The sequence below is a fragment of the Trachymyrmex cornetzi genome, unplaced genomic scaffold (assembly GCF_001594075.2).
Source record: "Trachymyrmex cornetzi isolate Tcor2-1 unplaced genomic scaffold, Tcor1.1 scaffold16, whole genome shotgun sequence".
NCBI lineage: Eukaryota > Metazoa > Arthropoda > Insecta > Hymenoptera > Formicidae > Trachymyrmex > Trachymyrmex cornetzi.
This window is the reverse complement of record NW_017296201.1, coordinates 3,539,177-3,562,919: the sequence shown is the minus strand read 5'-3', so window position 1 is coordinate 3,562,919 and position 23,743 is coordinate 3,539,177. Positions and strand designations below refer to the sequence as shown.

The following is a 23,743-nucleotide window of genomic DNA, read 5'->3' as shown; positions in this document are numbered from 1 at the left end:
ATTGATTAAATTAAGAAAAGTGCATTAGATAAATAAGTTATTAATCTTAAACAAAAAAAAATTGTTTACGTCTATCATCTATTGGAGTTATACATGTATTATACATATGTATTACGTATGTTACATGGTTATCAAAATTTAATTGGGGCGTCCGTCGAGCGAACTATCAACTTGAAAGCTAACGAGAAATTCCATTACTGTTGAAGGAAGGACATTCTCTAACAACCAAGAGAGTAAATCTCGGGAGATTGAATTAAAATTGCAGCCGGTGTCTGTAAAACTGGAGACATTGAGTACCGAAATGCTCGCAATATGTACACATTTTTAAAGAAAAGATATAGATTAGAGATTTTAAAGGAAAAACATTTAATTTTTGCATTTTTTAATTTATATAAATTATCCAATTCTTGATTATTTGGAGAAAAAGCAAAAATTAAGTAAAAAAATATGCTTTCAAGAGAAGTGAAGAAAAATGTATTAATACAAAACCGTTAGGAATAATTTTATCTGCGATTAGCAATCAGACTGCAGCGGATAGAAATGCATTTCAATATTATCGTATTTCCATTGATTTTATCTAAAAGCAAAGACTGGCTTTAGCCCTGTACTTTCGTATACCGTGAAGGAACTCAGCGGCACTCAAAGCGGAAATGACGAATAACGCTTATGCGTCACGTCCGAAGGTTGCAACGTAAAAGTGTGAGCCAAGGAATCCTTTCACTCGGCCTGCACGATGTAACTTCTTATGTTCGTTACGATGGTAGTTTCGTGCTAACACGTGCCGTGGTTTCATTCGAGATGCCGAGAATCTCATCGCATGCATTTCTCCCTGACGATTCCGATTCATACTTGAAGTCGAACTTCTATGACGTCGTTTCGCAGGGAACATATCAGTGATCATTGATCGCGAATAGATACCTTCGAGATTAAATGATTTGCAATTGTTATCGTCGTTTCGGATTTATCGCGGTTTATCGCACGCCTAAAAATGTTAGGTATTTCAATTGACTGTCGGTAAGAGAATAATCATCATGTGTCGTAGACTGTTTATAAAGTGGACCGTGTGAAACGTCTTGAATAATACAAAAATAGATATCTTTTTGCATCATTTCGATAAATATTTTTGTATCAATTTTTAAATTTAATTTTCAAGTATATTTTTAAAAATATTTCAATTAATATAATCACATGTACATTAGTTTAACGTAATAAGAAATAATAAGCATTGAATTTTTTATTTTTTAATTCAGCGGTATGATTTATGATACGCAATCTAGAAAATCAATTAGTGGTCTAGTGTGAAACCATACGATACAATAGGACTGCCTTCGCGTTAAAACACTACGTTTATGGCGGATGATAGTTTAACATGCGATTAACTTCTAATAATACTTCAGAAACTTTCTACCCGCATATTGCGGCAAAACATCTCTAGGACGTGTAATTAGACGGACAATAACATTATTGCAACAATCTTTATATTATTAGGGCGGACATATATTATGGAAGATTAAGAAATATTCTGTCTCGTAAACAAAGGCAAGCGGGATGATTTTAGTATTAAATATAATTTAAGTAATATTAATAATAATGACGTTGCATCGATGCGACCTTTGCATTCCTGTAAAATGACTTGCGTAATTGTATGCGTAAATGATTTGTATAATAAGCAATTATTTCATAGTGTTTTGTATTGTACGCTAAAGAAGCGCAAGCTTTAAAGAGAGAGTGTAATGAATTAGCAGAAGCGACCGGTAGAGAAAACCGAATAGCTATCGTTTGCCGTTCCATTCCATTCGGATAACCCACTTTCGACCACCGTTGCAGACCTCAGGGCATGCACGCGGGATCTCCTAAATGTTGTGTCATCGCTGCGCCTCTGGCGTTTGCCTACCGCGTTTTACACGCGTTTATGTGATACTTCCCGCATGGATTATTATATAACATGACAGAATTTTCACGCAAAATTTTCTTTAGAAAATTGGTTTAGTTTCAAGACATATTCCGCGTGAAAAATATTTCCGCATTAATATAAAAAAAATATTCACGTTTTTGAAGTTCCTTGAGAATTACTTTAAACTTATTCATACGCTACGCGCCTACACGTTGGGGTATCACCCACCCATTGTAAATGGGAGCATATTAGCAGTATCATTGCGTTCCAATTTATCTAAGTACTGCGATCGAGTGCCCTGTGAATTATTAAACGAGGACATGACCGGGACACGGATGGTGGGTTGATGATTTGCGCGTGGGTGCGAGTCCCTCAGCTTTTGCACATCAATGACCGAAGAGAACGATAACGGTGCGGCGTTGGGACAAGCGAGAACAGAATCGGAGAACGGGGTACCACGGCATCGGACAATTGCGGCACCGTTGAGAGGCGGCAGTTAATCGGCGACGGCCACTCACTGGAGGCTGCATGTAGCCTCGTTACAGGCTACTACACACCTGCGAACCGCCCGTTTTATTTGCATCCGAGAGCAATCCGCTCCCGAAAATTGCGTTCGGAACAATCCAACGGATGGAGGACTTCGAAATCGTAATTTGATTTTTACAATATTTTCTATCATATAACGTTGTTATTTTAATTCTTCAGAGCGCATGCAAACAAATCTATAATATATAGTTATATAGTTATTGATATTGAATTTATAAGACCTATTTAATTTATATTAATTAAAAAGCACTAATTAATTTCAAGAAACTATAATGACATAATTAACTCGTAGAAAAAGGAATGAATATTAATACATTTTAATAAGAATGATTCAAATTTGCAGATGCAACACAAAGATATTTTTAACAGAGACTTATAATTGAGTACGTACTTCTATTGCTGCAGAAGGTTAAAAAGAGCAGAAGCAATATAAAATCCTTTAGATTTTTACACGGAAAGAACGATCTTGCTAAAGTATCTAAAAATTTAGCTAGATCTGAAACTAATTTTGTCGACTATCAAAATAATTATACAGGACGCTCAAACTGGCTGCTAGAATGTCAAAACACTTTGCAGCGTTGTTTGAGATTCCTACAAAATTATTTTGATAATCCGACAAAATTGTTTCCAGATTTGTTTCTTACCTAGCAAAATTATTAGATATTTTAGCAAGATCACAACCGTACTTTCCGTAGATTTAATTGGTGTAACCGATGTGTAATTGATAATCAAGTTATTCTTTCACATCGCGATTTCAGGAGGCTTTAATAGCAATGCCGCTCGATGCACCCTCAACGTTATTACAGAAATTATCTGGGTTATCGGACTCGTTACTGCTATCGCTATCTCTAGCGTCATTATACGCGGTCTTATCTGATTACAAAGCGACACGCGGATAATTCGCGCTCAGGGAAAGGCGCGACGTGCCGCGCGCCGGTGATAAATCTTCATTGGTTTCGTTGCGCAACCACGGTGGTCTCGCTGTTTTGCTGAAAGGAAAAATGGGTTACCGGTAATTGTGTATAGTATATGTGAGGAGGAAGTTTGTGTTACGTGGTTGGGATACGGTTATTTTGCTGATGTGGCACCTCAAGGTAGAGAGAAGCGCGCTCCGCGACAATAGCTCCATTGGATACAGGTTCGTAAGGCGTTAATCGGCAAAACGTGTTTCCGCGTTCTTAGCGTTGCGATTGCGTCCCATTACGAGTTTCATTAAGCGTGGCATTTATCGTTCAAGAACGAAAGGCGATATTCCACTTTTCTCACAGGCGATACGACGGCCGTAGGATATTGCCAATCTCCATCGGAATGATTTCTTAATCTCTCACGTCGTCAGGAAATAATTATTTGCTTGCAGACGCAAGTTGCGTCACAATTTATCACTGCTTCCTGCTCTCGAATAATTGAAATTGCATTAAGGAATGATCCTTTCTTTAATTCTTGCCCCTTAAGCTCTCTAACGATTCTCTAATGATTCTCTGAGATTAATCGTGGTTAAGTACCTTCGCTAAATCGTTAAGCCTACAGTGAAAATATGAAATACCGTGACGTACGTATTAGCTACGACAAATCCATCCATTAAATTATAACTCAATGAATTGCGACTCGCGTGATACGGAACAAACGGCGGACAAGCGTTATCCGACCGACGATGACTGCGTGACACGAGGGAAATTTACGAGCAAATTTTTCCGCGTGATTTCACTTTGCGTCACATAGCGGATGAACATTCATACGTTGTGAAACTGATTTTTCAGCGTATCATTGATCATCGAAATAAAAACGGCTGCGATCGAGGAACAATAAACAGGATGAAGCTTCAAACACCAGAATTCCATTTGCTGACAAGGTTTCCAAACAAACATAGCGAGAAGGGTTTAAATATGAGTTGTATTGTCAATCGGTAACTAGCAAGTTTAATGTATCTCATCTGTTTTCCCTAATATCCCTTCATTACTACGATATTTTAGTAATTAAACTTCAATATAAAATGTTGTAGTGTTGTTAAAATAACGCCGAGTTTATCATTTTCCGATTAACTTTAGATTTCAATGTAAAAATTGTTTTTCTAGCTACAATTTAATTAATAAACTTTTGTAACTTTAAGAGTTATTCGCTACAAAACTATCAGTTAGTGATTAACCATAACTAGGAAAATATTCTATCATCCGATTAAGTACAACCACAAGTTAACCAGAAAAACCAGGCCACAGAATAATTTAAGGTACCGTTATCTCTACTACCATTCTTCATACTTATTTCGCGAAATATTATTCACTCGATCGCTCATAAAATCGAAGATTAATGGTAACTCCAATTATGCACTTACGATATAATCGAGTCCAAGTTTTTACCTTGGAAGTAAGATAGATGGAGAGAGAGAGAGAGAGAGAGAGAGAGAGACCGCACACCCGTAGAAATTATCTAAGCACGCGGATTACGCGTAAAGAAACGGATTACGTAGTTTACAGGTAGAACGAGATGTTGTATGCACCCGACAGCCGGTCATTCCATTCACTGCCGCGCTCCACATAACGTCCCCACGCAGCGTCTGTTTTCGTGATTTAATGCGTGTTACGACAACGTGGGCAGGTGCAACGAGAGACAGAGGGAATGAAAAAGAAAGAGATGCACGACCACAGCGAGAGATATCGCGACGGTTCTCGCGTCGTCGGTCGACGGAATTCGCAATCACCTGTGATTTTTCTCTCGTTCACATACCTTCGACGCCCATCGAGCCGTCATGGCGCTCGCGCGTTACTCTTCATTCCCGTTACGGTATTTACAGGAAGTACCGTCCGTCGCGGAATGCACGCATCACTGGAAAGCTTTGTGACGTCCCTCCTCCCGTCCGGCGCGGTCACTCGTAGCGTGCATTCGTAATGGCGAAAGTTATCTTTTCCACAGGTAGATCACGATATAGACGTATCGACGATAAAACCTTAACTTCTCGGTAGCGTTTGAAAGACGAGACGAGGAGAGATAGTGACGATTCTTAAAAGACTTGGGCTTAATTTCACAACTCACGGTTAACTCTTAATCGAAGTTCAACTTATTCTTCATTTCTTTCTAATTCTAGAATTAGAAAAAGATACACTGAGAAAAAAAAGTTGTTAACTTGACTAAATGCGTTTAGTTCGTAATGATTATTTATTTCAAATATTTATATATTTAGATTAACAAAATCTTGTAATTTAAAACATATTATTTGTTTGAATTAACAAATATTTTCTTGACAGTCCGTGACTGCTACATTTAGTTGAATCAACTAATATTTTCTTGAAACAGCAACTTTTTTTTCTCAGTGTAGGAAATAAGTTAAACCTCGGTTAAGAATTAACCATGAGTTGTGAAACTGGGCCTTAAATCATCAAAGTTATGTCGAAGTTGGAATTAAAATGTGAACATCGTTAAATATTATAAAAGATGAATTTTAATTCCTTAAAATAATATTTTGTTATCTTTAACTTCCAAGTGTATCAAAATGTATTATTTTAATTTTTAATTCAAAACATTGGTTAAAAAAACACACAGTTAATGAACCCATTTTTGTAGTTAAATTGCTTAGTTTCAAAGTAAACAGTTCATATTAACGTAAGCACTTAGTAAATGAATTCAATTCAAGTAAAATTAATATATTTCTTCAGTTAAACTGTTTAACTCCGTTGTTTTAAATGAGGATAGAATAAGGCTAATTTTACTGTTTTACTTTAATTAATGATACATTAAGTAAAAACAGTGGAGATTTACAGAAATAATTAAAAATAATACAAATTAGGTATATTTGACATTATGAATTTAATAGTGTTCTGGACATCTCGTTAAACATGCACTGAGAAAAAAGTGTTGGTATTTGTGACTATAATTGCATGGTAAAATAATTATGGTTAGGAGCTTTATTACTACTATAATGTTAGTAATAATAATTATATTTATAGTTCTATATACCAAAAAATAGCAGTAATAACTATAAAAATGGAGCTCCTGGCCATAATTATTTTACTGTGCAATTATATAGTCATATATACAACTTTTTTTTTAGTGTGATATTTAAATATTTTGAAAAATTCGCGTGAACAATTTCACTGGAGTTGAATTTGCTCGATTTTTTTCAAGCTATTTCAAAGTACAGGGTGCACTTCTCCAATATAATTCTCGACATTATGACAATGCAGATTCGTGTTGGCACATTTGCGAGATTTTACATCAATTTGTAAAAGCTGTTATTATACTCTACAACAATCAGTTAGAATTAGAAGACAATTTACTTCTTTTTTTGAGGTAATAAACGGCGTTCATTCTTTCCATCGAACAATCACCACCCTTGGCCTTAGCCTTCCAGTCAATTCGCTGGCAATATACCTCACGGGGCATCATGCAATTACGTGAGGCGTCAGTGATTACAGAGCCCGACATCGTTCAGCCAATAAAACAACGTCACAACGTCGCGCCGCTCTGACCTTTTTAATCATGCGTTTACAGTGCCGGTGGTTCCATGGTATGTTCTATGTTATGTTAAGGATTTTTTTTTTTAGTTCAAAATTCCTCTTTGATTAAGAAATTCACACGTTTCTAAGTAATAATTTCACATCAGTATTTTATTAATGGTATAACATCGATGTAATATGTAACAAAAGTAGCTGGAAATTATTTATGCACGTTATCATGATTAAGATAAGTGCGATTGTATTATCAGTCTGTTTGATAAGATCGTACCGTATGAGTTATCGTATTTTTCAACTGATATAAGCGTTCTTATTATGTCATACTTTTGGTGTTATAAACATCTTATTATATCTTATTATATAGCTGTAGAGACTTTACGAGTTTGTTTTTTCGCCTTTGCGTTAGCCAATGAAGTCATTTGATTGATTTCAGTCTATTGATTTTCAGTTTAGTCATTGGGATTTTAAATTCTAGAGGATATATATCGCAAAGCAAACATCATCCCATTTTAGATTAGATTTCACTTCCCCGTTTACTGTTTGATAAAAAAATTTGATGGAAAGCTAACGAGTTTTCATTCGAGTAATCGTTCGATAATGTAGAAATAATATGTTCAAACAGAATCTCTTTGTGGTCCTTTGGTTTTAAACGTTTTTCGATCAGTGAATCTCAAACAAAACATATCTGTTAAAGGTGAAAGCGGGAAATAAATCTTCTTGTCATTCATTTTGCGTCCATATTTATGACAATCCGTACTTTACTTTTGATGTCTTTACGATAATGCTTCTTCGAAAAATATGCTCTCCGTTACTTTTTCTGTTTCAATATGTTTATAGATTTTTAATTTCTAATCTTAATACTGTTCATATATTTTACACTGAAAAAAATGCTGTTGATTCAATTAAAGTCTGTATTACGAGCTGTCACTAACATAAGTGATTAATTCATGTATATTTTTATTGACATAAAGGCATAAATTATTATTTCAATAATCAAGGCTTTTATGCCAATAAAAATATACATGAATTAATTACTTGTGTTAGTGACAGCCCGTAATATAGACTTTAATTGAATCAACAGCATTTTTTCTCAGTGTACCTTTACCTTTTTTATAACATATTCGCATCATTCACTTTTACAATCCTCTTAATATTTAACGTTTTTTATTTCAAAACATTATGTAGATATCAACTTATATTTCATGACCTGTATTCAAAACGCATTTTTATCGGTAAATGTGCGCTTTTATTTCTATAGTATATGTAACGAACTATTACTAAATGCGTGTTAACATAAACGCGTTCTGAATACGAGTCTATATATATTTCTATGTTTTAGAACACTGTAAGATTAGATAAGAGTAATGGTAATCCAATATTTTGCGTTAAATAACATTTTGTTATTTTCAATTTCTATGTCAAAACGTAATATATCCATTTCTGTAGTTAATTTCAAAGTAAACCTCATCCGTATTAACGTATGTATTCAGTAAATAATAAATTAAATTTGAATCAATACATTTTCTTGAATTAAATTGTATAATTTCACTGTTTTAGTCAAATTAACGATATACTGGGAGCAGTGGCGACTCATAGAAATAATAAAAAATAACTCATGTTAGATATAATTTAATATTATGAATTTAACAGTGAAAGTTTGGTAGAAAAAAGATTTTTATGTAATAAACACTTTAAGAAAAACGATCTAATAACAGTGATTTAATTGAACGTCCCATTAATTCATATTAAAACATTGTTACACATTGATTTGATTTGAATGGAAAAGTAAAATATAGATACTTTGAATTACAAAATATATTATTTTAACTAAATTCTAACTAAAATAATAAAGTGTATTGAAATATATTATTTTACCTAAATTAATAATAAAGTGTATTGAGGATTTCGCGATTTGATCCGTTTCTATATGTTTACATTTAAACATATATACCCAGAGAAAAGGTTGCTTCGATTTAAAGAAATTTTCTTTGCTATACGATTAAAGAAAAAATTCTTTTGATTTATGAAAAAATTTCTTTGATTTAAACATTATTTTTTTAAACCAAATAAAATTTATTTGATTTAAAGAAATCATGATTTGAATGTCATTTCTTGGATTTAAACATAATTTCTTTAAATCAAATAAATTTTATTTGATTTAAAAAAATAATGTTTAAATAAAAGAAATTTTTTTACAAATCCAGGAAATTTTTTCTTTAACCACATAACAAAGAAAATTTCTTTAAATCGAAGCAACCTTTTCTCTGGGTGTATCTTTATGTCGATTTGTGTACGACGGCTTTAATGTGCACCAGTGTGCACCAATGAACACTGAGTAAGTTCAATCGAATTAGCTACAATAGCGAATTCGGTCACTCGCGCTACATTGGATGCACATTAATTAAAGGTACTGCTTTACATAAAGTATCTAAATACAATGGTATATAATACAATAACATTGACAATGAAATAATATGTATATATTCTGTTAAATAACGTGATAACGGCTTCGTTGTAAAATTCTTTAATATTATATGATTAATTCTTATAATATTCTCTTAGTTCCTTGCTGGATCTAAATGTATAATCTCATTAAAGAATCTTACAACAATTGCAAAGCTGTTTTCTCTGCTGAACGCAGCCATTATCGTTACTGAGTATTTAATAGTTTAAAATATTTACATGCTTTTACATTTAACTTTACTAATTTCATGTATAGCAGCTTTTAGTATACACTAATCTAGTATTACTAATCTAGTATTAAAGCAGTGAATTGTTTTTAAAACAGTGAATTGTCACAAAGCATGAAAAAGGTAAAACAATGAATTGTTTTTAAAGCAGTGAATCATTGTTTTTACAGCAGAGAGTGAATTGATTTTAAAGTAATGAATTGTTGTTTTTAAAGCAGTGAATTGTTGTGTTTAAAAACAATGAATTGTTTTTGAAGCCGTGAATCGTTGTTTTTACAGCAGTGGATTGTTTTTAAAGTAATGAATTGTTGTTTTTAAAGCAGTGAATTGTTGTTTTTAAAAACAATGAATTGTTTTTAAAGCAATGAATTGTTGTTTTTAAAACAGTGAATTGTTTTTAAAGTAGTGAATTGTCACAAAGCATGAAAAAGGTAACCGCAGTGCATACTTGCATCGCAGTATTTCGCGACAGTGACAGATATCCTAACCTCAATAGTCGTCAACTTTAACGCTTAATATCTCGACTCACAGGGCAGAGCGACACTTTTTTTCGCCAGATTCTTTCGTTTCATGCAAAAACGCGTCGAATAAGCCTAATTTTATTGATTTTTTTAGATGCGGTAGCTAAATTGAATAATTACCGAAGTTTTTTCTTTAACCGTATAGCAAAGAGACATTTCTTTAAATCGAAGGAACCTTTCTCTGGGTGTGATGTTTATCGTTAAAAAATTCATGCCAACATGAATTAATTCAATCCTCAAGCGTGAGGCACGTGCGGCGCTTAGACACGTCGCCATCTCTCTCTCTCTCTCTCTCTCTCTCTCTCTCTCTCTCTCTCTCTCTCTCTCTCTCTCTCACAACACACACACACACACACACACACAGACAGAGATACACGCGTACGTACGTAGAGTACACACGCGGATGCTGACGAGGAATGCGATATTCGCGGGCAGCGAGCAAACGCCGACGGGTGAGAGTACGGAAAACCTGGAGGTCTGCCAATTTGCGCGACGTCCAAATGACCGTGCCGCGAGAGGACTTTGCTCCTTCGGGGTTCCCTGACTTTACGCGTTCGTTCCGCGTGTACCGGCGAAATTGCATTATCAAACTTCTCTTCTTTCTCTCCCTTTTCATGAGCAATACAAATCATATTAAAAATAGTAAAAATTTACAGGACTCTTAATATTCAAGAAACAATGTAATGAAGTAAAAGGCTGAATAAGAGTCAAACAACAATAAATTCTTACAGTTAGATCAACGCAAATATATTCAATATAAAAAGTATATAAAATATAAAATTAAAAAGGTTACGAAATACAATGCATTACATGTTTCGGTCTTGTATTTAGGTCCTCATAAATTATATTAATAGCGATGTGCTGGGAAAATAGAAAATTAGAAACTTATGGTGTTGACAATCGGAGGCAGAATGTTCCTCGGGATATTCTCTTGGATTAGAAAATTAGCGAATATATTCAGACAAATTTATTCTTTTCAACGCTGCCCCATAATTAGAGATTTCGAGCTTCAAGATTCACATTCATATCTCACATTTAGTGCGTTTTATCGTACGTGTGAATCGTGCGCGAGACATTATCTGGGTCTGAGAATCGAACACAGCCCACAATTAACGTTAAATGCACGATGCGAGTAGGGAGCCTAAAATTTTCTTGCCTCCACGGTACAAAATCGCCGTCGCCGGCGATTAATTCTCGCGATTAACGCGAACGAAATCGGCGAGGAGGATGAGACGTGTATCGTGGAATTGTAATTAAGGTACACGATAAATTAGTACGAGTAGTACGACGATAAATGTTACGCGTGAAATATTTCGTATATATTTATGTATATACGATATATATGTATGTATCTATATCTTTATATAAAAATATATTTTATTATATATATATATATATATATATGTACTTCTCATTGTACATATATAAAGTACATATATATAGGTGGTAGTTAAGCATTACAAAATTTTGGAGAATCATTCTCATCACACTAAATTAAAGGCGGCTCCAGCATGGCCAAGTTCGTCAATAATATAGCAAATATTACACACACACACACACACACACACACAAACACACACACGCATGCATAATTAGCCATATGAATGTAGGCCAATATTCAGCGAATGTACGTACATTATGGCCACGTCGTCTGGGGAGCCGCCTTAAGACGAAAACTTCATAAGACCATATGTTTGAAACAGCTTACTTTCAAAAATATAGTGTCGAAATTGAAGGAAAAATTCCGTTTTTTCCAAAAATTTCGGATTATTTTGGTGAAATTGTGTACGTTTAATGTTTTATCAAAAGTTTTAACTACAGTTTTTTCGGAATTTTTGGGAAAGACAGAAACTTTTTCTTTAATTTTGACATTCTTTGGAAAACTGTAACGCTCGTTTCTACCAATGCAGTTTAACTTTAATCTCAACTTACTCTTCATCTTTTTCTTATTCTTAAAACTAGATTTAAACTGCATTAGTACAAATGGGGATAAGTCATTTTGAACGACATATAATTCATACAAAATTTTTGTCTCTTCGAATTATGTAACGTAAGGAATTATTTCTTATAATTTTTTAGAGTATATATTAGATATTACAGGAGCAATAATAACTAAATTCCGTGAGTTAAATAACATTGTTACTTAATTCCCACGTACATCATAAAGGAAATCAATCCATTTTTATAATGATTAATTTCACAGTAAATACTTTTTAAATACACAACCTCACAAATACTTTCTAAAAACGTCAAAGCATACGTAAGAATTACTTATAATAATTTTGTATATTTATTAAAGTAATGATGAAAAATTAACCCGAAACACGAATGGCTCATCGTATGTAGGACCGGGAAATCATCGTGGACTAAAGGTTAACAGTGCACTTTATAACCATTCTGTATATATTTATGTATATTGCAATGTGGATACGAGTAAGGATCGCAGATAAACGCGATCTCTTCGATTCAATATTGGATGCAGAGATCGAACGGCAGCCGGTCGCGAAAGTATTGACCTTCTCCGCGGCGTTTTCCGCATTCCGCGTCGCGTCCTCAGGGTCAGTAATCGCGGCGCCGCCGACAAAACTTCCACCATCGGCTCACCGCTGAACCATGGACCGCTAAACTGCGTGGCGTCTTTAAAGGAAAAAAAAGCAAAAAAAAAACGAGAGAAAGAGGATCCTCTCCGCGACGATCTGGCACACCGCTGCCGACCGCGATCTCGCGACGAAATCTAAGCCGCGTACACGGCTTATCTTGTAGAAAACAGATAAAGTCGATGCATCGCGAGTCGAAGTAGAAAGGCTGACCGGTAACTGACCTCTAATCACCACTTAAGACAGTCGCGTGAAGTCCTTGAAAGCCTCGCGAAAAGGAGCGGGTATGGACGCTAAACAACAGAATATAATTACGATAGCGGCTAATTGCCATTTGTAGAACACGATGTCGTGAGAATGTCCGACTATTCCGCAACCGTGCTCCGAAATGCGAAACAGCCGTTCTTGTGGCAAAACCGACATTGCGCCCGTTCCGGTAGACGTCACTCGCCAGGAGGAAGAAAGAAAATTAAAAAGATTTAGAAATATTCCTCAAACCGATCGGCATGTATACTTAGTTTCCTAAATTCTAAATTCACGTGCGATTCACGAACGTGAATTCTTCTGAAAATCTCCACTCGTTTTTGCGACTCGACGTGCTCGACGTGGGAACGAACGGTCGTTTTTTTGTTCTCCCTTTAAACAAACACAAACAATTTTTCGCCTGCCAAAGGCGTGAGAGATCGGTCGGCGAGGAGGCCGCGATCGAGGAATTTCGCAAATCCGCGCAACTCGCGCCGCCGCGGCTCGTCGCTCGCGAGAAGGAAGACAACATTCTAGGTTACTCACCGAAAGCAATTCCTCCGGCACGACGGCGACCGTTCGGGCGGGGAGAGAGGGGAGACCGATCGGAGGCTCGGCGATATATCCTTCCGTAGAATCCCGGCGAGAACTAACCCCGCGGCGGAGGTAACCGCGTTATCCACGTGTACGAAACGTATTCAGACACACCCGACACTGTTGGCACACGCGAGAAACACGCGAACACCGCGCGACCCGCTGACACGTTCGACCGCGCGCGATTTCACGGCAATGGAATTTTGTCACGTCGCGCGTTTTCTCAACGTACGGTACCGCAGACGCTCATGTTGCTGCACCACGGACAGTGAATTACCATTCCAGCTCCTTCCCTCTCCAAGGGAGTCTCTGGGCGTGGCTTAACGCCGTAGAGATCCGAACGACGACGAGCGCGCGCGAGGCGCGCTCGCTCGCCGGAAACGCCAACTAATCTCGCGCGACCGCGCGCGGGCGATTTCAATTCGTTGTTTCAGCGTCGAAATGCTAACGCTTCTTTCTTTCAAAATAATACGCCAATCCGTAAAATTAAAATATTTTTTATTTTATTTTATGTATGCGTATAACGAATACATTTCATTATATATATAAGGTGTTCGGTAAAGATTGTAATAACGTTTAATTTTAAGTGTTTATAATTTAAAAACTATTATCCTCGATATTTTGGTATTAGAATTTTTGTCTCAAAATAATCTCAGAAATCTACCCTTAAGGTAGATTTTAAGGTTGGTTTTTATCAAACAATTTGTATATTGTACTGTATTATGTTGTGTTATATTGTATATATATATTTGTACATATATATATATATACATACATATATATTGCAATGTGGTATGAATAAAAATCGCAGACAAATGCGATAATAAAATTTCAACAAAAATTAAAAATCTAAAAATAAAAAATAAAAAAAGAAAATAAAATTTTGTAGTTTACTTTACCGACTCTCAGTAATTTATTAATTGCAAAGTTCGTAATTATCGATAACGGATAATATAATATTTTTAAATATTTTTTTGTATTTTGTGAACCGCGAAAATTCGAATGACCAAAAATTAACAAAGCATTGGTGGACAAAAAATCGGCAAAGAAGCATTTGTAAATTTCTAAGAGTTTCCGATAGTAAAAAAATTTTGAACTGTGAAATTCTAAACTTTCAAGTACAAGTAAAATATCGGAATACAATCAAGTAAGAAGTGATATTGTTATTAAAATTCCAAGAATTGCAACTTTGAAAATTTGTAAGATTCTAGAAAAAAATTTAAGTTTTTAGAAATAGATAAAATAAAAAAAATATACTTAACTCTCGAACCACACACTAATTATTTTCGGTACCTTTGGACGACACACATGGATCATTCGTGTCCGACTCGATTTAAAGTGCTCCAAAAATTCTGTAAAAATTCACACATATTCTTTAAGGTCTCTACTAAATTATCCTACTGTGCAAACATTGGAAAAAAATGTTTAGAAAAATTATGGAAATTACTTTCTGTACCAAAAAAAGAAAATAATTCAGTTTTGATATAAAAATTGTAACTTTGAAGAAAAAAGCAGTTTTTGACTTTATTAAAGTATAAAAATGATTATTTTTAATGCATGTGTGGACACGAAAAACCCAGTGTGTGGTTCGAGGGTTAATAATCAGACAGATACTAATTTTAACTATCTTAGTAATTGTAATTTTAAATCTTCCTAAAATTTTATGTATGTATAGCTGCAAAATTCGAATTCTCAAAAATTGACAGAAAGTCAAAAGAATATCGGACGGCATATATCATCAGGTGAAAAATAGTATAATTGACAGAAACTCAAAAAATTTTTTCATGATAATGCAGATAACTCAAATGCCGGTTATTCAGTGAATGTTCAGTACTGCTAACGGTATTCTAAGATGTGCTAACTGCTAAGATGTGTCTGCAACGCGGCAGCCGCTTCAGTTTGTTAACATATATTTCTCTGTGAGTTAATACGATACAACATTCACGATGCACACCACGAATTTACATCAATTGCCAAACAAAGTACGTGTTATAATTTTATGTATTTAGTCGCTTGATTATATGAATATAGTACGCGTCATCAAAACATAACCTTTCGAATAACAATCATAGCGTATATAATTGCTCGCTGACTTGCAAAAGTTCAACATATATTTTTCCTTATCTTTATTTTTGACATACATAATATTTTTCCAATATGTTTGTTAAAAGACTGCATAATCTTTTCATTAAGAAATTTTTTATATTATTTTATATTGGACATGTTACTCTTTAGTATTTTGTAGCTGTTACACTTTTTATTTTTAGAGCGAAGCAGAATTGACTCCAGAGGAAAAATGGAGGCAAGTTACAAAATTATATAGTTATTTTATAACAAAAACCTTTTGTCGGTTTTTACAGTTTGACTTGTAACGTCTACGATTAGAAATGTAGAAACGTATATCAATATAATTTATATTAAACTAATTTTCTAGAGTGGAGCACATAAAAATGCACGAACAGCATCGAGGTCACGAATCTATGCATGCAGAAATGCTGCTTATATTGTTAGTGACGTTAACGGTAGCACAGATTGTACTGATTGAGTGGAAAAAGAGGCACTTTAAGTCATACCAGGTAGAATAAAATATTGTTTTCTTTATCACATTTCAAATATCTAAAATTATATATTAATACAATATTTTTTTTGCAGCTTGTAACACTAGTAGCCATGTGGATTATTCCATTTGGAATTAGTTTGAAGAACCATTGGTGGAGATTTATATTTTTATGGCTTTTATCCTCGTGTATAACAGGTTTAGTAGTAAGAAAAGCCATTCAGAGACCAATCGAAGGAACCACACCTAGGTAATGCCAAGTAATTATTAATGATGTTTCAGCAATAATCATAAAATAATAAAACTTTATTCCTTTGCAGATTAGTGTACAAATGGTTTTATTTTATTTATAAGCTCAGCTATGTATTGGGTATAATCGGATATATTTTAATTTTGCTTACATTCTTTGGTCTAAATATCATATTAAATGTTAAGCCTCATGTTTGGATGGATTGGGGCATGTTGTTCATATTTTACGGTCTTTACTTTGGAGTATTAGGAAGAGATATTGCTGAAATATGTGCTGACACAATGGCATCACATATCGGAGTACGTATTAGACATATGCTTTGTATAAGATGTTAAATATATGTTATATATGTAATTTTATGATGTTTAATGTGATTTTCAGTATTATACTCCTGATAGCATGCCAACCAGGATTCTGGAGGTAAATGTTTGTGCAGTATGTGGAAACAAACTTCTAGTTTCTGAGCATGAGGAAGGTGTGATCGAAAATACATACAAGCTTACTTGCGGCCATGTTTTTCACGAGTTTTGCATTAGGGGCTGGTGCATTGTGGGGAAAAAGCAAACTTGTCCTTATTGCAAAGAGAAAGTCGACTTAACGAAAATGTTTCGCAATCCGTATCCTTTTATAATATAACTTGAAAAAAATTATTACTAATCATTTTCCGGTTCAAAAAATATTTATTAAGTAAAAACAATAATTTGGAGGCTTACGAGCTAGAAATACACAAAATAAATAAAGTATATTTTAATTATAATATGAAATTAAACAACAAAACAAATGTTTCGACGCCGATCGGGTTATATTTATTAAATGCCTTAACGAACAATGCAGTTGGCAACGACCGCACGTTTTATACGGTCAATTGCTGGATTGGTTAAGATGGCTTGTTGCGTGGCAACCGTTAATTTTGTTTCTAGTTCAAGGTATCAATTGGGCTCTGGGCCTTGAGTAAGTAACAATGTTGGTAAAAATCAACTGCTCTCACATGCATCATTGTTATTGCAACGCTAAAGAGAATGATAACTTATTGTTAGGCATCTCAATACTGTGTTTGTATTTTTGTACATGCTGTTATTATTTTTGTTACTCATAAAAAAAAATTTTATTAGATAGGAAATGTAATGCCAGTAAAAATCAATAATCCTACTCGTGTCTAAATTATTAATGATACTACATGTTGACTCTAGAAAAGAGATGTCCGTGAAAATAGCGTTCGAAAAATCTCACAATGAACATATAAACGTTTCTTTAAATTAAAGAAACAAAATAGAAAAATTCATTATATATGAAATCTTTCATAATAACAAATATTAAAGCTCAATGAAAATGTGTAAACTAGATATAATGTAAATATATATCTAAAAAAAAGCGTGCCACATATTAAATTAATGATTTAATAAGAATAATAATCTTAATAATAACAATTAATGAAAAATGTGACATTTTTGTCTCTTCCTTCTGAAAAGATTCTTTGAACGCATGTTAAAAATCATCGTTTTTGAAAATGGTTGTTGCATGAATAATATTTCATGAAAGACATGAGGAGGATTAAATCATTGTCCTATATTATCTTCTACATTGCTCTATTTAAACTAATTATTCCGTCTCAACAGTTTTACCAGTTAAATATCAAGTTATAGTGACGTGTTAAATTTCTATTTATTTGTCTTTTATACTTGCAAATGTGTTCTAATAACTTCCTACTATTAACAAATACATTCCATCTTTCCTAACTAAAGCCAGTTATGGGTGCTGCTTCCAATATTTGCTTTGTCAGAAAATATGCATTTACGAGAAAGTCAAGAATGCATGTATATATTTCGTAAATTGTATGATTACTTACAAAATGTTCGTATTATAATTTATGTAAAAAATGTTAAGTTTACATCAAATAATTGACATGTACATATCTTCTTTTAAATTATGCTAATGATATTCTCTGATTAATAATGTTTTGCAATTGCGAGATGCAAATCGGAAAGATACTTCATTTATGAAATTACAAATTATAAGTGATAATTAGAGAAGATTATCCATCTAATAAATATCATGTTTCTTTTCATTAGTGAATAAATATCGATATTTTTAACTCTGTCAGATTCTGTTAAATTTGATTGCACAAGTGTTCTTCAAAAAATTACTTTTTCATTTAATTTTCATTACCTATAGTAAATCTTTTACGAGTAATAACATTTTTCTAGTTAATATCACAAGTTTAGCAACATTCAAAAAATGGAGATCAAAGTATTATATTATACATGCATATGTATTATCATTGTTGTACTATAGTTGCACTTAACTCTGTTGCTAGTCGCTATAAATATTGAGAGATGTTTCTAAAATGTAATATTAATTATTATTTATAGTACTTCCTTTTTAAGATCGTTCTAAAGAAGAAGAGTATCCGATGTATGTTACATTCTTAATAGTTAGTAATTATTACTTTTATTCTGTTCCTTTTAATGCGACAAGTGTGAAGTTTATTAGTGTATTGTGCTGTTTGATTATAATAGTCCAACGAGAATGTAACATATATCTCTTGTTGTATACAGAAAATAGTATGTAATCGACTATTTGTAAAGAATGCAGCTACTGTCAAGAACACGTCTTTTGCAATAAAATTATGTACAAAACGACATACTTAGCTGTGGTATTCAATTCCTCCGTATTGCGTTCTTGTTGGTCCGGTAGTTTTCATGGAAGAAAAAATTCGTTCGTTGAATTTCTAAAAAACTAAGCCTTAAAGTAATAGTTTAAATTAATGTGAAATGTATAACTGTATTTATTTTTAATCAATTTCTAACTATTGTTAACTCTCTCATGGCTAAAAAATTTATTACAAGAATCAACATCATTTTAATAATTATTGGTAAATTTAAGATATTTTAAGAATAATATTTGTAAATAAGAAAATGAGATACTTTGTAAATTAAAATATTAAAATATATATTATTTTTCATAGTAATATTAGCGAAAGTAATGCAAGCGTTGAAAAGGAGCGTTGTTTAGTTATGAGGGAGTTAAGGTGTATCTTTGTTTCTTGTAAGCAACGTAGCAATTTTCCCTGAGCACAATCAATATAGCTTATAATTTATACGTAATAACTTTAAATGAATTTGCGATTATCTTTTTCTTTTCATAATTTTTACAGAGTAACAAATACGAAGGAGGATCAGCATGAAAAAACATTCGTAACGGATATAACGGATTAACTACTACCGCACGCTATATTGTTAGATAATTTCTCTGCTAGCACCGACAGATAAGTTCCTATTTACACACTCGAAGTCTCTTACTAAGAGGTAGATCTGAGAAAGGATATGATTTCGTTGGACGCGTATAGGGTTCAAGATAATGTATACATGTGTGCGTGTAGTGTATGTGTGTGGGCATAGTAAGAGAGAGAGAAAGACAATGATAACAACTTGTCAGTGATGTTACTAAAAGACTTTAATTAACTTTCTCGTTATTATCGATAGAAAAACAACTTTCATCACATCACGTATCCATAGGTACTTGTCAGACCATGTCGGACCCGTCGCGAGAGTATTATATATAATTCGTATTTATATTTATATTTATGTACATATATATTTGTCTATAAACCTAAAGTCTTTCGCGGACACTTGTGGAATGAAATTCCGGGGCGAGATGTGAGGGGTTGCGTAGGAAAGTGGGGATGAGATAACAGAGGCCAAGGGTGAAAACACATTTAACGATTATCTTTTAACGAATTCGATGAACAGAGGTGTTGACGTTAACACTCGAAACTTGATCTTTGCTTGTTGGATGGTTCAGACGCCACGAAACGACGGGATCATTAGGATGGGTCCAGGGGCAGACATTCACAAACACGGGGAAATTTTATAGATATATTTATTGAGTACTTAGCGTGTAAGAGTATAGAATATATGTTACCTTATTGTTAAATATCATTACATGGTAAATATATTTCTATATATATGTATATGTATATGTGTGAGCACATATATTTATACATATATATCTCATGATGTAGTCTTTAAAATAAACTTGCGCGCAGGCACACGCGCGTGTTTACATGTGTGTTCAAGATATTTACATAATCGCAATTAATATGTACAAGTTCACGAAAAACAGAAAGTAAAGTACAGACGAACGGGCGAGCGTTGTGTATCGGTCGTGTCGGTGATCGCCGGTTCGCCGTTTGAGTCCCACGCGAGGATACCGAGTGTCGGGACCCGAGCCGCGTTCACCGTCACGCCAATGCCAAGAATAGATGCCAGTAAAATTTTTACTTCCTCTGTTTCCTCTTTCTCCGTGTATAAATTGACCGTCGTCTTTATATGAAAGTATAAAGGTCGCTACGGTGAGATGATTTTTCCTTTTGCGGGCACGGGTGTACGAAACTACCATCGCTACGGATATAATTGTAGGTACCCTAATTAACAACATCAATGTCGCGTACGATTGTGGGCTCTTCTTTTTTTTTTTACGTAGCAGCTCTCTTTTTCTTCATCTCGTCGTCTGCGAAAACGATAACGGAGGCTTCCTACGACGCTTCGGACATAGCGAGGTGCTTACGAGATACGTTATAAAAGTCTAGGATAAAAATTCTCACAACACGTGTGGTTCCTCACATTCGGATATGGAACTCTCTGTTTTGGACCTTTCGAGGATTTCTTGGATGCGGTGATGTCATTTGCGCGAAAAACGATTGCAATCCTTTACAGAAATCCAATTAATACTGAAATATGATTAATTATTTATCTCGAGTATTAAAAGCATTGTTGTTTGGTACTTAATAAGTAATTAATCACTAGTATTAAATTTCTGAAGTAAATAATCTCTAGTATTAAATTTCTGTAAGAAATGTGTACGACACGCGTCTAGAGTGAGAATCGCCTCGCAGTTGATCTTCAGACGCGTTCACCGTGTCCGAAGTATCGCGAAGACTCCGTGTTGTATCGGTCGCAGGGCCACAAGAAGTGCTCCGTCGTCAACGGAACGGAACGATATATCATTCTTTTTCGTATTATATGTACAAAACGAAATATCACGCGACCGCCGCAATTTTTCGGAGGCATGTAGAAAGAAGCGCGACGAGCGCGTCCGACGAGCGGTGTCTCTCGCGACTCGCCTGTGTATACATTATATATAATATATATAAAAGAAAAAGCGCACGACTTCCTTCCTTTCCCCTCGCAGTAACTATCGTTATAACGCAACTCGCATATTTATATATTTATATATATATATATATATTAATTTATATATATATATCTCTCTTTCTCTCACACGCGCGCACGCTCTCTCTTTTAGCTTCTCATGCATCCTTCCTCACACTCTCTTCACTTTTGACATATTATCGTCCCTCGATTCTACCGCCGGACTTTCAACGGCATTCCAAAGACATACACGATAGTTACGAAGTATTGCTTTTTTTCCTTAGTCGCGTGTCGACCGCCGATCGCGATCCGGCGTAACAATAATAAATTTTGCACCCTCCAGCGACGAGCCGCATCGGGAATCTCGCGCTCTCCATTTTTCCTCCACTTTTTCTCCCCAGATCCTTCGATTCCGCAATGTCGTTCAAGAGGTATTTGAGATTCGCATTCGGGTATAAACATGTATTATCACGGGTTTCTCTCGAGAATCTCCTGACGTAAATTCGGAGATTTTCTTGGAGCCGTTTGGAAACATTGGGAATCGAAGAAGCAAAATAGCGCTTTTAGCGGACGCCACGTGTGGTTTTATTTGTAAAATTATATCATATTTTACGTCAGAATTCTTAAACACGAAGCTGATGCTTCAATATTCTTTAGAATTGCCCGTTGTTCTTATAATATAACGATAGTGTCGATTACTTTACATGAATTCGGCGGGAATGAATTGTTGCTAGGATACGTCCGCTTTATGAGGTGCGTGAATAAAAGCGCCGAGGAAAAAACCAAAGGGGGCGAAACTCACCCGCGGCTCTTGCGCTCGAAGGAAACATGCGCTAAGCGTAAAGTTAATTCGAGTACAGGACTTCTTCTTTTTCTAAACATATCGTATCATTTTCGGTTTCTTTTTCTCTCTCCCGTTATTACGTATCGTTTTTTTTGCAAGTAGACGCGAGCACACATAGAAAAATCGCCTGCAGCGTCCACCCGGCCGCCACGCCGGGAAGCCGCTGCCGCATGCTGAGCATTTCTACGAAACTACAATGCGCGCGTGTCGGATAACGGCGTGTCAATGGATAACTCAGTAACAAGCGCTACGGGATTGTGTCCCCTTGTGCTTAGAGCCGAGGAGGTCGTCAAGAACGCAATATCGAAGGAACACGCGTCACCCAAGGAAAGCAACATTCGAGAACATCGTCGGAGAAGCAGTCTTATTCTGTTACTTTAAGGATGTATGTGTTACATCTCAAGTACTGTTAGATCGTAAAGAAGCAACCCAATCTCTTGAATTAAACAAGATTTTGTTATTTTTAATTTTCATGTTTGTCGAAATGTAAATCAATTCACATTTCTGTAGTTAGTTTCAAAGTAAACAGCGTTTATATTAATGTGTATTTGCATTTAGTAAATAATCAATTAAATTTGATATAAATTTAATACATTTTCTTAAGTTAGATTAATTGTTTTAGTTAAATTAATGATATATTAAATAAGAGTAGTGACGATCTATAGAAATGATTAAAAATAACTCAAATTAGATACAATTTGACATTATAATTTACAAATTTGATGGAAACATTACAAAATCAAATTATTATATATATTAATAAAATTATAATAAATATATTCGTGCAAAAATTTATTTGAATTCATTTATTTGTTTCAAAACTAAAATGGTAGCATGACCATTACACTGCAAAAGCCATTATAAGCTTATATAAATTATTTGTTTTATTTTTTTCTACTTGGTTTCAGTCTGTATTTACGATAAAAATTTGTTGACTGATATTGACTTTTTTGACTGATATTGTACGGTCAAAACATTTTTAAAGATATATCTGCTTTAAATTGTGACGTTCAATAATGACGTTCAAGAAATTTTGAAACTCTTCAGCTTTCCAGAGTAAAAAATAGACCTTTTTTTCCTCAAGTTAACATATGAAATTCTGGAAGTGATATTAACAAGTCAAAACGCACTCTCGAAAAATGTTCTCGGTCGTAGCTTCGGTCAGGTCAAGCGTTTGTGCTGAAGCTGAATCCCTTTAGTTACCGAAAGGATCGAAAGATTATGATTTCTACTGCTGTATTTTTATAATCTTGAGCAAATGATTTTCATCTCTCAAATGTTGGTTCTACGTATGTTGGTTTACGTCTCGGTACGTGAAGTGGTAAAGAAGATCACTTGCTCGAGATTACAGTGATGTAAGGAGAATCGCTCCGAAGCAATTTAACTACGATTTCAAGAAGCTGATGTAGACG

General features: G+C 34.4%; 2 protein-coding genes across 5 annotated transcripts in view; one reads left to right on the top strand and one right to left on the bottom strand.

The window, feature by feature from the left end:
* Nucleotides 1-13,785, bottom strand: part of Synd (protein kinase C and casein kinase substrate in neurons protein Synd) — a 68,648-nt gene extending 54,863 nt beyond the window's left edge. For all 3 annotated transcript variants that reach the window (XM_018504053.1, XM_018504056.1, XM_018504055.1), the window contains exon 1: nt 13,483-13,785. The gene's annotated coding sequence lies outside the window, so the exon portion shown is untranslated. The remainder of the gene's footprint in view (nt 1-13,482) is intronic.
* Nucleotides 13,786-15,364: 1,579 nt separating this feature from the next.
* On the top strand, nt 15,365-21,493 carry LOC108758921 (RING finger protein 121). Of its 2 annotated transcripts, XM_018504159.1 has the most exons (8): nt 15,365-15,512; nt 15,798-15,832; nt 15,965-16,106; nt 16,183-16,337; nt 16,408-16,636; nt 16,719-16,954; nt 17,172-17,288; nt 19,492-21,493. In XM_018504159.1, exons 1-8 carry the CDS (start codon nt 15,477-15,479, stop codon nt 19,550-19,552), a joined length of 1,011 nt encoding a protein of 336 aa, XP_018359661.1. In that variant the 5' UTR covers nt 15,365-15,476; the 3' UTR covers nt 19,553-21,493. The 2 variants fall into 2 exon arrangements, with proteins under 2 accessions (XP_018359661.1, XP_018359662.1); XM_018504160.1 differs by lacking the exon at nt 19,492-21,493 and having other exon boundaries at nt 17,172-17,380.
* Nucleotides 21,494-23,743: the final 2,250 nt, after the last annotated feature.

Excerpts from the sequence above, each read along its gene's own strand:
- LOC108758921 (XM_018504159.1), top strand. The coding sequence starts at position 15,477 with ATGCACACCACGAATTTACATCAATTGCCAAACAAA. Across the intron at positions 16,107-16,182 it reads GGCACTTTAAGTCATACCAG|CTTGTAACACTAGTAGCCAT; the intron begins GTAGAATAAAAT and ends TTTTTTTTGCAG. Across the intron at positions 17,289-19,491 it reads AATTGGGCTCTGGGCCTTGA|AGTAACAAATACGAAGGAGG; the intron begins GTAAGTAACAAT and ends TAATTTTTACAG.